Consider the following 17,457-nt stretch of genomic DNA (forward strand, 5'->3'; position numbering starts at 1 on the left):
AGCTAACACTGATTAGAATTAAAAGAAGATCAAAATTAACTTAAGACATGCAACAAAGTTCAGAGAGTCGAAGATGTGTAACTTAAATTAGAGTAAGATTGTAAATATTACCTCTTGTACTAGAAAGAACATTATCGAAGGATTCATCAGAATTGCATCCAAACCTGGAGATTTTCCTCGGTACTGAAACTGTCTTTGCTCAAACAGATCATAGGGTTCAGTAAGTTAAGATGATTAGCGTGAATCGAAAGATGTAAAGGAAACCCAATATGGTAGCCTTTGGTTAGTGTCTTTGGATAGAAAAGACGAAGACAGTTACCATAAAAGATTCGAGATAAAATACGATCGACTCAGATAGAAATGTGTTTGACAGAAGTAACTCACCACGATTAAAACCAAGTTCTCTAAACCAGCTAACCATTCCTTGTATGCTGAATTTCTTGCATTGTTGATCTCGTTGTTAAGCTTGGGGAGGAATCGACATCCTGTTAAATATGCAAGAAACTCCTGTAAGAAACAAATTTATGTTGCTATGACGATTCATTTAAGGCAAATAAGAGGAATTAATGGATGACTTGCTACTTCTTAATCCAATATAACTACGCATTTTCTTTTCATAATGCTTCAAATTTCTTTATTAGTGATTTCTTTCATGTTTTGGGGGAAAGTAGCAGTGCACTGTTGGGGGATGCATGGAAGGTGTACAGAGGTTGGAATTAGAAGATCAAGAGGATGTATCTTGATATGGCATGACTGTTCAGAATGACCGGTTATGACTGATTATGAAGACCAAGGATTTATAGTTTGTGTCAAACGGGGAATTCCTTCCTACTTTAAGTCATCTGTTTCAATGATATTACTTGTCATTTGTGTAATCATTTTGATTATAAAAGGAAATCCTAGTCTTATTGTAAAGATGTTCTAGCATTTCAGGAAAGGCAGAGCAAATTGGTCAATCTTCGAACCTCCAAAATATAATTTCAACTTTACTATCATAAATAAAAAAAAAATTATAATATAATCATAAAAATTGGATTGAATTCAAGAAAAATTTTGCTTAATCTTCCTAGGAGAAACTAAAATAAATAAAACAAAGGGAATTGAACAATTAAAGAAATGAAATTCTAAAAATAAAATTGATAAATTGATATGTTGCTAACTCAGGGTTCATACATTCATTCCTATAAATTTGTATTGATCATCAAAGTAAAAATAAATGTTCTTTGAAGTCAAGTAAATAAATTCGATATCTCCTAAAGCTAAGAGGAATCGAGAAAACTATTAGTAAATTAATTAGACAAACTTTTCTAATTAATTCCTTATCATCAAATGAATTTAATATTGAAAATAAATTCTCATTCATTTTGTAGTAGCTTCTAGTGCAAAGTTTGACAAATTTATACTAAATAGTCGTTCAAAAGCTATACAATTTAACTTAACTTATTCTTTCTTAATTTAGAGTTATAACAATTAAAATAATTCTTTTGCTTCCAACTCGGTCCCTAACAACAATACCAGATTAAAAAAAAAACTAAAAAATATATATGCCATCTCAAAACAATTCAGTTATCTTGAATAGAAATCAATATCATAATTCTGGAAAAAAAAGTATTTGAATCTAAAAGAATTACAATAATAACATTACTTCTCATAACTTAATAATAGAGATGGTGTATATTCTCCTTTAACCAAAATTAAGAATTCATTACTCATGATTTCTGAAAATTCTAGGAGCAAAAATAAACTCTTTAAAAATTTTAGTGGCAAATATTTTTTTTTTCTTTTTTTGTCACATTAATCTCCTTCATTTTTTTTAATTCTAAGAGGTAGCTTTCATGATAAGATATCAAGGCTAAAGACTATAAGGTTATAAGCTCTAGAGAGTATCTATCTGATACCATTATATTTTCTTTAAACAATAAGGCTCCGATCTTATTAGTTTATCATCATATCAGGAGACAAAACCTATCGTCCAACATGCATCATGATTTTCATCTTGGAAATGATTTTATTTGACCCGGAGCCTTTAAAAAATTGTATCTCTCGACATGTAGATGAATTTAGGATTTTAAATCACTTGATTTTGATATTTGAAGCTCAAAATATGTTTGTTTAAATATTTAATGTGAAAGCAGAGAATTCTGCTACGAGTAAGATTCTGATCTTATTTTACAGGTCTAATTAGAGGTCCAAATAAAATCGGATTTCTTTTTATAATACCTTCCTAGAAAGCTGAATACGTGTAGTTTAACTATGATTAATCCACATTCCCATCTTGTAACTCCAACTTGATGAAAACCCTATCAGAAGTCCAAAATATAAAATGCAAAATTTCTTATTTTTTAGCAATTAATTCACCAAGTTTTTTAGACATGCCAAACTTATAAAATTACTTTCAATGAGCTCAAATAAACTTAAAACACATTCAAAGCATATGTGAAAGGAGTTTTGACAATTTGATATAAATTAGTCGTATTAGTTTCTCTTTTTGGCAATTCAGTAGAAGGGTCTGGTTTCCTCTTCTTCTTCTTATTATTTTTTTCGAATGAAATGGATGTAGAGCCGTGGCTATTTGCATCTGACTTTTATTGTAGGATGATGACTTGTTGCATTTATTTTGTGGTAGGTGTTAGTAACAAAAGCAGAAACAAGGGAGTAAAACAGTTCACTGAGCTTTTAAGCTAGTGGTCCTCGTTCAGGAATAAAATACTTTAGAGTCATGTCCATTGGCAAAATCACTTCCCTAGGTGCGATTCGTCGCCTGATAGTTATTGTGAAGGATAAATCATTTCATTTTCCCCCATCCAGAAATTCTCTGTTTAAGCATTCAATACATGTTGACTTCTTATCTCTGATGAAATTGCATGAACACTTGGCTCCCAGTGATTTTTCAAAATCCCAACAGTGAGTCTAGTTCTTCAGCTATGGTAGATATATGCAGGTTCTCAGCCCCTCCTCGTGGGAGTTCACAAGTTAAATTCGTGAGTGAATTAACACTCCTGGTATTTCAGTTATGGAGTTTGAGCACCCACACTATCCCTCATGTGTATCCACAATTGACCTATGACAGACTCTATAAAATCCAATTGCGGGTGAGCTATCCCCCCAGATATGAACTCTGAAACCCTACTATCAACTTCTATAGCACTACTGCCAACCTCCTTCTTTGCCCCCCTTCTCCTCATCAATCCATTGATTTCTTTCACATCTTTCCACCGCTCCTCCATGGCATATAAGTTCCTCATCATGACATAGATTCCATTGTTACCTGGCTCCATATTGACAGCCTGATTTAGTACTCTCTGCGCTCTAGTAACATCGTTGGAGAATCCACAGGCAAATGAAAAGGAGCTCAGAATTATTCCATTAGCCTCAAAAGGCATACTTTTAATCAAATTCTCAGCTTCGTCTAAGCACCCTGCCCTCCCTAATAAATCAACTAAGCATCCATAATGCTCAATTTTTGGGCTAAGCCCAGATTCGATCATGGCTTTAAACTGTCCTTTCCCTTCCTCTACCAAACCACCATGGCTGCAAGCAGATAAAACACCAGTCATGGTTATGTCATTTGGCTTAATTCCTTCCTGTTGCATCTCTGAAAATGCCTCCAGTGCTTCACTAGCAAGCCCATTCATTGCAAATCCATTTATCAAAGCATTCCAGGTAGCCGTTTCCTTTTTAGGGATCTCGCTAAAAACTTTTCTTGCTTTTGATATTTCTCCGCATTTTGCATACATATCGACAAGTGAAGTACATACATTGACTGCTGCATCAAATTTCTTCCTCTGAACAAATCGATGTACCCATTCACCCAATTCCAGAGCACCCAAAGTGGCGATAGCTGGAAGAATGCTTACAACTGTTACTTCATTTGGTTCAAACACCGTGCTTGACTGCAACTCGCGAAACAATTTTAAGGCTTCATGGGGTTGCTTATTCTGACAGTATCCACCAATCATCGCATTCCAAGAGATAAGGTTCTTCTCCGGCATAGCATCAAACAAAAACCTAGCAGATAAAACATCACCATTATTACAGTACCCATAAATCATACTGGTCCAAGAAATCACATTCCTTTCCGGCATCTCATCAAACAAACTCCTCGCAGATTCCATATCTCCCACTTTAACATATCCATCAATCAGAAGATTAAATGCCGCAGAATCTCTCCCAGGCATCAGCTTAAATAGAAACCACGCATTGCCCATATCCCCGCGCCTCACATACCCACCAATTAGCGCAGTCCACGACACTAAACTTCTATCAGGCATATCATTAAACACCTTCCTTGCCAAACCCAATTTCCCAAACTTTGCGTACATATCCACCAATGCCGTTGACACATACATGTCAAAGCAAAACCCAATTTTCACAACATGACCATGCGTCTCTGAACCTTCCCAAACAGCCATCCTCAAAGCACAACACTTCGCCAACACAGTAAAAGTGAAATTATCAGGCACAAAACATGTTTCTCGCCTAAGATCTTTATAAAGAGTGAAAGCATCAGCTAATTGGCGCATAACCACATGAGATTTTATCATAGAATTGCAAAGGAAGGTGTCACCTCTGTGAGACCTATTATCGAACAAGTGGCGAGCATGACGGATACTAGAGAGCTGCCCACAAGTGCTTATGAATTTAGTAAGAATGTTAACATTAGCATCAATGGCGTTCCGAAGAATGAGAGCGTGGATTTGCAAGAGGGTTTTTCTTGTCCTGCATCGTTGAAGAAGAAACAGGCACTCTCTTTCCATTGGACTCCAAAGAATACCTTGTTGCTGCTTCTGGTCTAGCATTGCATAATTTGAATCAATAAATATAACCAATTTAGCTTTAGCACAAAAAGAAAATATGTCTTTAACTTTTCTCTTCTCTCCACCTTATCATCCAAATTATTGTTTCTGCTTCTTTGCTTTTGAATCGAGAGGTTGTGCAAATGAATGATAGCCGTCTGCATTTTGATTTTTTAAGACAAACTGGACCTGTTGTCCCTTTATAGACTCCCAGGCCCAGTCCATAGTATATTTTTCTTTTTCAAGAAAGCCCGTAGTCTATTGAGGCCTCCTTTGCTTCGGCCAGGTAATTAAGGTGTACTAAGAACTTGTTTATTTTTTTATTTTTAATGTTTTTGGGAAAACAATTATTTTTATTTTTATTTTTTTAAAATTAATTTTTTCAACATATTTTTTTTTATTTGATATAATAATATAAAAATTAAATTTTAAAAAATAAAAAATATTATTTTAAAATAAAAAACACTTAAAAAAATCACAAGCTGAAACAAAAAAGAAAAACTGGTTTTTTCATTTTCATTTGTTTGTAGGGAAGAGTGATTTTCTTATTAATGAACTTGCATACCAGTTGTCCTCGCGAAGCGAGTAGCACGAGATATAATACGAATTTTATCAATCTATTTTTAATCTTAAAAATAAAAGAATAATTTTCTTGAAGATATCAAAATGGCAACAACACATTAGGGATCTGAATTGGAAAAACGTTTCAAACTATATAGTTAAAGTGCATATCGTGTATATTTAAATAACTCAAATATCATATATAAGTTGAAAGTTGATCTTATTATAAAAATATATCTCATTTGAGTCGTATTATAGCTGTTAAATTAATTTAAAAAGTGGTTTAGAAAAATAATTGGACCTGTAAATTACTGAATTAATTATTTTTATTAAAATAGCAATATTTTAAGTTTTTCTTGATGTTGAATAATCTAAATTTAATGGAGTTAATATCATACGGATTTATCTAAAGAACTCACTCTTTCAAGGCTATTATATATTAGTTTAATAATTACGAGTCTTGATAAGACCAGACCTACTATTTGTATTACGGAAGGGATTGATAAGGATATAAAATATATATATATATAAGGCGAATAAGAGAAACCAGGAAATGCCATGGCATGGTAAAATAAACGCATAATTTAATCAAATTATTTTCATAAATGAACAAATCATGTTAAGCATACAAAATCATATTATATCAATAAAGTGAAGTATAAGTTTGATCTTCAAAAAAATATACTTATTAAAATTAACAATCACGAATGTTTAAAAGACTAGTCTTATTTAAAAAAAAAAATATATATAAAATACCTGAATAAAAAAAAAATACAAAACCATATCATATAAGTCACCGTATCCATAATAAAAGAAGAGTGGATAAAGGAAAAGGGGAAAAGATCCACTGAAGAGCGATATGATCTCCATCAACATAATTTTACACAGTGTAATGCTGATTCATGGAATCAATATCCAAGCCCCTTAGCTTGGCAAATGACTCAACCTTGCCTTTCAGTGTATGAAGCTCTCTCATCCTGCACAATCAAAACACGGAATCAAGACCCAGACAGCATAGATTATCCAGCCGTGATGAAACTCTTGCCATCTTAAGGACTTGTGGTGGCCATCAAAAGTTCTCTATCCTTTAAGCAAGTCACAGACATGGATATTCTTTTGACACAGATGTGCATGGTGGTGTGTTCCAGTAGAAGACAAACTAACCTTGCAATTTCTGCTCGCCTTTTCGCTTCTTCTGCCATGAGATTGATGTCTCCGAAGGTATTTCTCTCGGAAAACATTTTTGTCTCGGCGGACTGAAGGCCATGTAGTGTTCGCTGCTCAGCCGCCCACGCCGCCGAACGAGCTTCCTTCCCAAAGTCCTTTTTGTTGGTAAAAGCAGTCTACAACAATTGAAAAGAAAAACGAATCAAGAAATGCATTTCGAAGTTTGCAAAGACCTGTAGAAGTAACCACTCACAAGTTGTTCACAACAGTGAACAAATTCGGAAGTGACTGGCTAATATTATACAATATTGTTGATATAATTAAGGATATTTAGCATTAGTGTCAGAATTTACTCACCCTTTGGTCTATAATATTATTCCAGGCTCTTCCACTTAGAGCGTATCGGACAGCGAATTTGATAGGATCCAGCAGAAAGTAAGTCAATATATTGTACACCCAAATGACGGCTGTCCAGCCCCAACCAATACTTCTGATTCCAGCAAATTTCCAGGTTGCAGTAGCAGAGATGACTGTTGCAACCTGCAAAGATTAAAGCAGTCATAACTACCAATGACGAGACTAGAGGCTCCTTCGAGTAAAAGAGTAGGTGTAGAGTAAATGCTAGTGGACATGCTATGAGGCATATATAGCAGCAGAGGCTACCCATTTTTCTAACAAAAACATGGAAGTTAAAGAAGTTTAGAAGGATGCTTATCGTTTTTTCAGTGCCCCCTTCCCCATGCTAGGATTCTTACTCATAAAAAATGAAATGTTTTGTTAAATACTCTGATGGCTATAACCTAATGCAAGAAATGTTTTTGTGGGCATTGGTAAGAGAGATGGTTTCCCCCGAGAACAGTTGATGGGGAATCCAGCAAGTTCTAATCATTGTTCCTTCAAGTTAAATTCATAACATATATCAGATTATAAAACTATGAAATGACATATCCCATACCAGTTGGGCAATAATGAAGGCAGAAACAAGCAGAAGGCCTGGACGTTCCAGGAATGACCAGCTCCGGGAGCGAGTCACGAATATCAAGGCCTGACTAATGGTGCTGACTTGAAGATACACAGCAGATGCCAATTGTTCTTTAAGTGGATTGGCAATTTTTTCATCCGTCATGTTAAAATGGTGCTGGTTGAAGTCCCTCACATTAAAATGTTCCTGCCAAGAGAAAAAAAATAATCAGGAAATAAAAGAGATCAAGAGGTTGAACTGGTAAAATAATTCATAGCTTTCTCACGAAGTAATTACTGTCCTTTCTCAATCTCAATATGGCATGTATGTGCTCTTTATACCGAGAGGAAAACTTCAGAGACCAGCAGAATTCTACAGTAAAAGAGATGAATGCTAGCTAACGAAAGAGGGGAATTACCGGGAAGAAGTTAGTTTCATAAGCTAACCAGAAGAATACGACAGACATTAGAGCCAGGTAACTACCAAGAACAACACCAGTAGCAAAAATTTCACTGAGCTTCCAACTGTCAGGGAGGGGAGAAGGCTTGACTCTGTCCTTGGATATGGTCATGATAGTACCTGGAAGCAAAAACTTAAATCAAACAACAAGCAAGAGAGATAATAATGACAAATAAAAAGGAATTTATAACACTTTAGATAAATAAATAGAGGCAGAGAAGCTAATAATGCTAACCATCATTGAGAATGGCAATGACAAGAACCATGAAAGGAGGGAAGTCAAATTTCCAGAAGACAGTCAGCAACATAAACCCTAGCTGTTGCGCAAAAGCCATATGAGACAAGCCAGAGGTAGAATACATTTTACACATTTTCATTTGTAACATTGTAGTTTTCAAGGGAAGCTTACCACTATACGAATAGTGATAGACACAGCATATATCTGTCAAATAAAAAAAATATGGATTCATAATCAGAACATCAAGTTTTCACTCCTAGTTTGATCAAACCGTGAATATATTTGGTGTTGAAAGAGCGTAAGCTTACTGTATAATTTTTCATTCTCTGGAAGATTGCACGGCTTGTTAAGACAGCACTAATGATTACACTCAGCCCAGGTTCAGTCAGAACTATATCAGAAGCACTACGGGCAGCGTCTGTTGAATCTGCTACAGCAATTCCAATGTCAGCTTTCTTTAAGGCAGGGGCATCGTTCACTCCATCACCAGTCATTCCACATATATGCTTTCTAGCTTGTAGTCTCCTCACAATCTCATATTTATGTTCTGCAAAAGAGAAAAATGGAATAGGAATCATAAAAACAAGCACTGTTATACAGTTATTGTCTTTAAAATATGACTAGTGACATACCGGGGAAGACACCAGCAAAACCATCAGCTTTCTCAATGAGCTCATCAATTGGAAGTCCTCCAACTGCATCATCTTTGCCTTCACCGAGCAGGGATGAAGATGGGTACATATTTGTGCCCATTCCAAGCCTCCTTCCTGTTTCCTTGGCAATTGCGAGTTGGTCACCTAAAGAGAGATTTTCATTAGATGAAATCACAGTTTAAGTGTATACTGTAAATTTAATAACAAAGTTTAACTGAGATACATCTAAAGCCTGACATGCAATTTTCTTATTTTGTTTCCTCAAACTTTGATAATCAAAAGATAAAAGAAAACAAAATCATTAAACCGGAATGATAGGTGAAATAAAGGACAAGAATCACACTTAAATGTTGGTAATATTAGAGCCTCTACCTGTAATCATTTTAACACTGACACCAAGATCCAGTGCTCGTCTAATTGTTTCAGCACTGTCGTGGCGTGGAGGGTCAAAGAGTGGGAGAAGCCCAACAAATTCCCAGGGTCCACCTGGACTGTCCTTTGTACCAGCAGGCACTCCCTAGAGAAGAAAGGTACTTCATTGTTTCAAAAGGTGCACAGAGAAGAACATATAACATGCATGTATTAGAGCATCAAGATTTCAGCAATCACCTGGCGAGCAACTGCAAGGGATCTAAGTCCGCGTTCTGCAAATTTGTCAATTATTGAATGTACCCTTCGCTCGATTTCTGTTTTGTTGTGTGCCAGATGAAGAATCTACGCAGCATAAATACTAAAGATGTCAGATGTTGCATATTATGGTTAACTGGTTATTCTTGTGTTCTTGATATTTTATGTTCTACCTGTTCTGGTGCACCTTTGCTGACTCTCTGCATTTTCCCAGCAGCATCTATGTATGTAAGAGCAGTCCTTTTGTCAGTTGGATTAAATGGAAGGAAGTGAACTTCTTGAATCCCAGCTCGTGCCTTACAAACAATTACAGAATACATAACAAGGGTTTGTCAAAATTCATAGGGAAAGCCGGGATCAGTTACACAAACTGTAAATGTAAGTCCTGCAGAAAATGCTCGTATGGGGTTTTCATGTGCAAGTCAAAAACTATCTTCAGACACTAAACCCCAAGAAATTGTTAGTAGATAGGTCATCAAAGTATTGAAATCCACAAACTAACTTCGTAACATTAACATTTTGACTCTTGAAGAAATTCTAGAATCAATGAAATGAGAAGCCCAACATTAAAAAAAATATAATGAAATACCTCCTTAGGGTCTGCCAACATTGAAACAATTGCACAATCAATAGCATCTTGGTTCTCTAATCTAGACGCTCTTGCAGCCATAAGCACAACCATATCCTTGTCAACATCTTTGGCAAAAACCTGCAAGAGAATGGATAATGTTTTAGATAAAAGTAATTTCTGTACCATGTATGATTTTTAGAATAGGAAAGATTACTTTTTTTTTTTCTTTTCTTTTTCCTGTGAGTCTGTCTACTATTTTTTAATCCAAGCTATCATAAGTTGAGCATAGAGAAATCAAGAGTAGAACCTCAATCATATTTTTGTCCACTGAAAGCTTGTTGAGAGTCAATGTGCCTGTTTTATCACTGCAAAGGACATCCATTCCAGCCATTTCTTCAATGGCAGTCATTCTCTTGTTATAGCACCCTGTGGAAGACATAGATGGCTGTTATTCGAGTACTCTTTCAGCTGTCTCATCATCAATCAGGACTCTTTAAATTAAATGAATGGTTTTGTAGCTAATAAAAAAGTTCTTTGGATATGATTCCACAAACCTGCTGAGACAGGCGATGCGAACCAATAGCCATTGTAACTGACAGAACAGTGGGCATTGCAATTGGGATCCCACCAATTAACAGGACAAGTAGATTATCAATGCCAACTCGGTATCCCCTCTCTTGAATCCCATATATCACGATGATCTCAATAACCATCCCAGCTGCAATTGAGCAAATGCAGAAGTTTCCAATTGCTGTTAAAACCTGGAGCCATCACACAAATTTAACTGGTTACCTACTTGTGTGGAAACAGTACTACCATGGTTTTCACTTTAAAAAAAGGTTAAGATTGATAATGACAATATCTGTTCTTGGAAATGTTTCAGAACTCAGGCATGAGATTAAGAAACTTCTTCTCATTTAGCCTCGTTTTTTGCTATTATGCAGAGAGTCATAAAGCTCTTAACGAACCTTTTGGAAATGTCCAACATGTGTAGTGTTCTCAACAAGATGAGCTGCCTTGCCAAAGAAAGTATGAACTCCAGTAGCAATGACAACTGCTTCAATTTCACCCTGCTTGCATGTTGAACCTGAATAAACTCCGTCACCAGGACCCTTGGTTACTGGAAGTGATTCTCCGGTAAGAGCAGACTGCAATTACAATATTTGAAAACCAAAGGTAAACGTTTGAAGTTTCACTGAAAACAGTTTGCTCTCTCATCACATACTCGAAGAGGCATGAACAGAGATCCTACAACTCAATTTTTACCCGCTAAAATTATGAACTTGTATGCTCATACTGTGGTCAATAACTACCTGGTCAATCTTTAATGGATCCCCTTCCAAAAGACGTGCATCGGCAGGAATAATATCACCAAGTTTTATGCTAACAATATCCCCAGGAACCAGCACCGAAGCTTCTTCTTCACTCCATCTTCCATCACGTAGAACCTGGTAAGTGGAGATAGAAGTCAATCCAAGCGGCGATATGATAATGGAAAATACAAATAAAAGGGAACTGGTGTTTGTAGACCTTAGCTTTCGGGGCCAACCGAGCCATAAGAGCAGCAGCTGCATTGCCAGCATTGTTTTCCTCTATAAAACTGATGGTTGAATTGATTATAAGCAAGGTGATGATGCCAACAAAATCATGATAGTCTGCACTCTTGTTCTGCAAAAGAAGGCTTTATCAAAATCTACGCCACCTCTGATACAAATCAACCATCTCTTGATTCAAGTTGCTATACCGATCATCAAATGACACTGCAAATGCATGATAAATGGATTAAGAAATAGATTTAATTACCCCTCCATGTGCAAGACCAATGGCCATGATTGCTGCAGCTTCCATGACCCATGACAGTGGATTCCACATAAATCCCAAAAACTTCAGTATCTTGCTTTCCTGCAGAATAAGGAACAAATAAATCATCAAAAATCACATAAAACACGGATTAAAAATGATGCAATGATGAGTATGTCGTTTCCAACCTTTTTCTCTTCAAGTTTATTGTACCCAAACAAATCCAACCTCTCTCGAACATCATTAGCGGTCAAACCTTCTCTTGTACACTTGAGATTGTCGAAAACTTCTTCAAGGGGTATATTTTCCTGCATGAAGCCATTTTCTTTTTTACGAAATAGGTGGCTTGGTACAAGACATTCAACGTAAGCATCAAAGAACAACCCTATTCCTATTTTCTCTTCTCCCTTTCCTTCTCTTAAGAAGTATAACTAAACACGTATCATTTTACAACAAAGAACATACCAGATCTACAGCTTCCTTGTTAATGGCATCATGGGCAATCGAATTCTCAGCCATCTTTTATATCCTTCAGCTTTTACTCCCCACCCTGTAAGATGATGGTCCTTGAAAGAGATTCTGCACTGCCAAACACTTCACATCAGATCGCAATGGCATTCTCTCCCTACTGAAGCTAAAAATCCCACTTGACTTGCTTAACTTTATGATTTCATAGAGCAAATTCCTTCAGTTTTCTAAATTATGATCCCATAAAAAATCAAAACAAATAGAAAGGAAAAACAAAGAAAACGGCTATAATTTTGGAACAAACACAGCTTAATCAGAGCCAATATGGGGAAAGAAGGAGAGACATTAAACAAAAATGAAACTGCAGCCTCAAGAAAATTAATATGCAATTAAACAAGAAAATTCAAACACATTGATGTGCATTAACTACCAAGTAATTCCTACTAGCATATAATCACACCAAAAAGCCCCATGCCAAAAGGAGAAATAACAGATTCATACCTTTGCAATACAAACAATCAAATATTCTTTAAGGACCCTTTGAACCTTGACTTAAACCCAAGATTCTTCAGGTCTAAAATGGTGCAAATATGTTGCCTGCATGACCTTAAAGGTATAATTATATATATACTATAATCCAACAAGAATATATTGACCCTATCAAAATCAGTTTGAAATGGACAAAATAAGATAGAAGAATAAAGAATTAGTAATATAAAATGTGAACATCCAGATGGCGTAGAAATGGAGGGGGGAGATAAGGGAATGGTTCGAATGATTATGAAAGCTCCGTTTGCTATAAGACGATTCCATTTGCCTGTGAAGATCCGCCGGCCACCACCACCAACTTCTGTCCAAGAAATTTCGAATGACAGTTAGCCTTGCCGCCAAAAGAACAGATGGTGCACAAAATTTCTGCTTTGCATATACAGACGATGCCACCTTCCAAAATGAAGCATATTTCTGGTCAGGGAAATAGTTTTTGTGTATTGTTTCTGATTACAGCTTGGAGTTTCGACTCTTACAGGAACATAAGAAGGCAGCAAAAGGGAATTTCTTTGAATTAAAATATTGTACTTTCCATAAGCACTGTTAGGAAGAAAACGAGATCATTGCTTGGGAATTAATGCTTAGTTATTTTCCAAGTTATGTTTTTGTTGCATTAACATAAAGTTATTTTGCCCATTGTGAATCTGAGAAGCTGTTTATTTAATTTCTTCTTCATGCACTCTTTCTTTTTGGTCACCCGGATCATGACAGGGACCATTGCAGCAACAAGTAATAATACGAGGACCAACTGCACCAACAATCACGGTTTTCGTCCACATTTCTGACTAATGTTTTTCTGAAAGGATACGATATTGACAAGGTTAAACATGAATTATATTCCCACTCCTTACCTCGCACTGGTGTATGCATTAATTTAGGCTAAATGCCTTTTTTATATTTTCTAGCCTTTAGGCATATAAAAATAAAAATCCTCAAGCCAACTGGATCATAAATCGAGAATACATGGGTTCTTTATTTATCAAATTAAGGGTATGTTTAGTAATAAAAAAAATATTTTCTATTTTTTTTTCAATTAAAAAAAAAGTGTTTATCTATTAAAAATAATAATGATATTTTTCATAAGAAAATACATCAAGATTACAACCATTTTTTTTTATAAAAAATCAAAACCATAATAATCATCTCAATTAATATTTTGTATTTGTAATAATATAATTGTAAAATATTAGTTTTATTTCATTCAAATTAAAAATTATCATCAAAAGGTTAAATTGTTAACTTAAGAGATAATATCCTTATAAATCTAATAAAAAATAAATTTTTCATACTAACTAAATATGAAAATGTAAAAATAATAATTAATCTTTGATATTACTAAAGAATTCTTATATGTAAAAGAAAAGAAATTGTATTGTTTGTGTATTTTATGTATTTGAAAAACATTAGAAAACTTGTAAAGACAAACTGTGAAATTAAAACCTCTTTTATAAACTCTATATGAATTTAAAAAACCTATTTTTTTAGTTTCCTGGATGAAGAAATATATTACATTTATTTTTTTAAAAAATAGGTTTTTTCTTCTTCTCTTTCTCCAATCTTTTATAAAATGAAATATTACTTTGTTTTATTTGAACCACAGCTTGTTTTTTTTTTTCCAATAATTATTGAAAAATAAATAGTAATCAGAGATTTATAATCAGGCAGCTGTTCGTAAGCCTAATGGCAACAATGACTCAAATGAAATATATTTTCTTTCTTAGTGCTGGCGCACAAAGTTGCACAGCAGCTCTTCCGCATCTGGAAAACCAAGGACTCTTCACATTCTCTCCATAAACATCATTGATTTTTAAGCAAAACTACGTGCTGCAATTACAAAAGGGAGGAAGCAACTTCGTTTCCAAGACCCAGTTGGCCATCACTTGTTTTTAAACTTGTTTAAAAATACATTTCAGTTTATTTTTAAAGTATTTATTATTTAAAAATATATTAAAATGATATTTTTTTTATTTTTTAAAAATTATTTTTAATATCAGCGAATTAAAATAATCTAAATACATAAAAAATATATTTATTTAAAATAAGAAAAAATTAATTTTTAAAAAATTATACTTTTAAAATATAAAAACAAAAAATACTTTAGCTTCTTTCATCCCTTTCAACGTCCTGAGGATGACATAGTACGGCATGCCCCATTTTTTAAATGACAGAAATTGCTTATGCCAATCCTCCGAAACAAGATAGTTAAATACTAATCTTGAAATGACCTATGCCTAGGCAATTTTTTAGGCCATTTCTTTGTTTGTATTCGTAAAGACACCCCCTTTTTCCTTGGGATCAAGCACTGTAGATGTACGGAAGTCTCCGCCGCCGCCGCCGACGTCGTCATCTTTGTCGGCATGGAGCTTATGGAACATTCAACAAACATCCATGTCTTCAATTATTTCAAGTGTATTTTCAGATTGCCCCTTCACATAAGTAATATCTCTCACACTCCCGTAATTTCCCTCCAGTTCTTCGAGCTTCAGATGAACCATTTTGTCATTTTCGTTACGTACCAAAACTCGGTTGCTATCACACCATTGCGTAGGAGTTCCGTGGAGGAAATAAAATTCACGGAGCACCTTGCATAATAGGTGTGGATATTCTTTCAATCACATCATGGCCGGTGATGACATGTGTTTTGTCAGAAGATAATATCAATTATATATTAAATATCATTTAATAATTTAAATTTTTAAATTGAAATAATTTTTTAATATGATATTAGAGTCTTGATGACAAAGTAGTTTTAAGTTCAAATCTTATTATCCTTATTTATTTGATAAAAATTAAATATAAGATAATATAAGCATATGAAAATTTCAAATTCAAAGAATTTCACTTGAGGGGGTGTATTAAAGGATAATATATATATAATATATTAGGACCTCATTTAATAGCTTAAGTTATTGAGGTTAAGATGGTTCTTTGACATGATATCAAAGCCTTGATAACCGAATAATTACGAGTTTGAATCTCACCATCCCTGTTTATTTAATAAAAATTAAGCATAAATAATATAGGCTTGTGTAAATTTTAAGTTCAAATAACTTTTACTTGAAAGAATGTGTTATAGAATAATATAAATCAAAACCTAATTCTAATCATTTAAATTTTTAAATTGAAATGATTTTTTTTATTATATAATTTTGTTTCTGAAAAGACTATTGAGAAGAGAGATTGTGATATAGTTACATCATGGCATGCAATAACAACAAAATAGGATAATGATTGACATCAATAATTATTATTACTCTAATGCAAGAACACAGTGCAAGACCCAAACAATTATGGATTCATAGAGCAGCAAACAAAAGAGGTGACAAAATGATATTTGCCGGAACAACCCTATAATTTACCAAAATATCAGCACAGACGGAATAAATTATACAGCTGGGCTATACGATTTTGGCTCCCCGTATGCATTCACAGGTGGAATAAAGTCTTTATAGACAGAAAAACTGCCATTGAAAACAGGTGCCTCAATGACGTCAGCATGAACACAACCACGGAAATTAGACCCCAAAATTTCAGCTATTTTTTTTTCGCAAACCAGACAATCTCTCGACCACTGGTTTCTTGGTCATTTCTGTCAAAAGAATGATTTGAATTTAAAAATTTAAAATTTTTAAAAGGGATTTTAGGATATAATTTTTATCAAATTAAAAATAATAAGATTTGAATTCGTAATACTTGATGCTTTATAACATGTTAAATAATCATCCCAATTTTTTAAATTTTTAAATAAATCTTAAAATATAATTTATAATAAGATCTCCGTTGAAAAAAAATTGCATTTGCAGCAGGCAACTGGGTGTCAAAATAAATGTAAACAATTCAAACTTTTATATATATATATATATATATATATATATATATATATATATATATATATTCTTCGAAGTTGAAGCAAAAAAGGACTTACAGCAAGGGTTTTGGAAGCGGTTGAGAGGCAGAGAGGTACTGCAACTTTGCAGTCACTTGTGCTAGTCGGTGTCAATGGGATCTTCAAAACACCAGTCCAATAGTCCATTGATAATTCAACTGTTTAAGAGAAAACACGAATTCACATACACTAAAGCTTCAGCTGGGAATTTTAACAAACACGAGATGGGTCCGTTGATTACAACTACATTAGGGAAAACAAAAAAGATGGTGATTTTATTCTACCTGTTCTTGACAGGGCCTAGTTGTTAATCGGGCCTGGGTTCTTCTGTTCAAGGCTTCTTTTCATGCATCTTTATAGATCTTACCGCTATAAAAACAAACATGAGTTTTAGGCTTGGAGATTCACAATCACTGGTCGAAAACTCCTTCTGTTCATTTTATTTTTCACTTGCATCATTATTTTCTCAGCCAACATTCACTGTCTTTTTTGTTTTATAATTTTAAATTATACCCAACATTCACGGTCTCGCACTCATCAAAGAGACTTATTTTACAAGTGGATCTCAATAATTGTTTTCCACCATCTTCCACCTGTTTATCTCTTCGTAGTAGGTTTTCTACTCTCATCAGATGCCATAAGAAACAAAAATTAGTTTAGTTGCGACTAAATTTACTTGGAGATATTTAAATGTTTAAACATTTCTGAAAGTTCCATAAAT

General features: G+C 34.3%; 2 protein-coding genes across 2 annotated transcripts; both read right to left on the bottom strand.

Annotated features, from left to right (window-relative positions):
* Nucleotides 1–2,768: 2,768 nt before the first annotated feature.
* On the bottom strand, nucleotides 2,769–4,951 carry LOC118034094 (pentatricopeptide repeat-containing protein At2g44880). Its single transcript, XM_035039283.2, has one exon. It carries the CDS (start codon nucleotides 4,797–4,799, stop codon nucleotides 3,012–3,014), a length of 1,788 nt encoding a protein of 595 aa, XP_034895174.1. The 5' UTR covers nucleotides 4,800–4,951; the 3' UTR covers nucleotides 2,769–3,011.
* Nucleotides 4,952–5,976: 1,025 nt separating this feature from the next.
* Nucleotides 5,977–13,594, bottom strand: LOC118034093 (plasma membrane ATPase 1). The gene is made up of 21 exons (XM_035039282.2): nucleotides 12,299–13,594; nucleotides 12,022–12,141; nucleotides 11,837–11,935; nucleotides 11,564–11,701; nucleotides 11,347–11,481; nucleotides 11,002–11,181; nucleotides 10,588–10,794; nucleotides 10,341–10,478; nucleotides 10,052–10,171; nucleotides 9,636–9,758; nucleotides 9,445–9,549; nucleotides 9,208–9,352; nucleotides 8,815–8,979; nucleotides 8,491–8,729; nucleotides 8,354–8,386; nucleotides 8,180–8,261; nucleotides 7,904–8,064; nucleotides 7,480–7,692; nucleotides 6,882–7,064; nucleotides 6,522–6,700; nucleotides 5,977–6,334 (listed from the first exon to the last, which is right to left on the bottom strand). The coding sequence occupies exons 1-21, from the start codon at nucleotides 12,350–12,352 to the stop codon at nucleotides 6,238–6,240; spliced, it is 2,916 nt and encodes a 971-aa protein (XP_034895173.1). The 5' UTR covers nucleotides 12,353–13,594; the 3' UTR covers nucleotides 5,977–6,237.
* Between the last annotated feature and the right edge of the window lie 3,863 nt (nucleotides 13,595–17,457).

Source organism: Populus alba, chromosome 14 (genome assembly GCF_005239225.2).
Source record: "Populus alba chromosome 14, ASM523922v2, whole genome shotgun sequence".
Classification (NCBI taxonomy): Eukaryota; Viridiplantae; Streptophyta; class Magnoliopsida; order Malpighiales; family Salicaceae; genus Populus; species Populus alba.

Coding starts and splice junctions, on each gene's coding strand:
- LOC118034094 (XM_035039283.2), bottom strand. CDS start 4,799: ATGCTAGACCAGAAGCAGCAACAAGGTATTCTTTGGAGTCCAATGGAA.
- LOC118034093 (XM_035039282.2), bottom strand. CDS start 12,352: ATGGCTGAGAATTCGATTGCCCATGATGCCATTAACAAGGAAGCTGTA. Junction 11,936..12,021: donor ATAAACTTGAAGAGAAAAAG/GTTGGAAACGAC, acceptor CTTATTCTGCAG/GAAAGCAAGATACTGAAGTT. Junction 7,065..7,479: donor CCTTCATTATTGCCCAACTG/GTATGGGATATG, acceptor TAATCTTTGCAG/GTTGCAACAGTCATCTCTGC.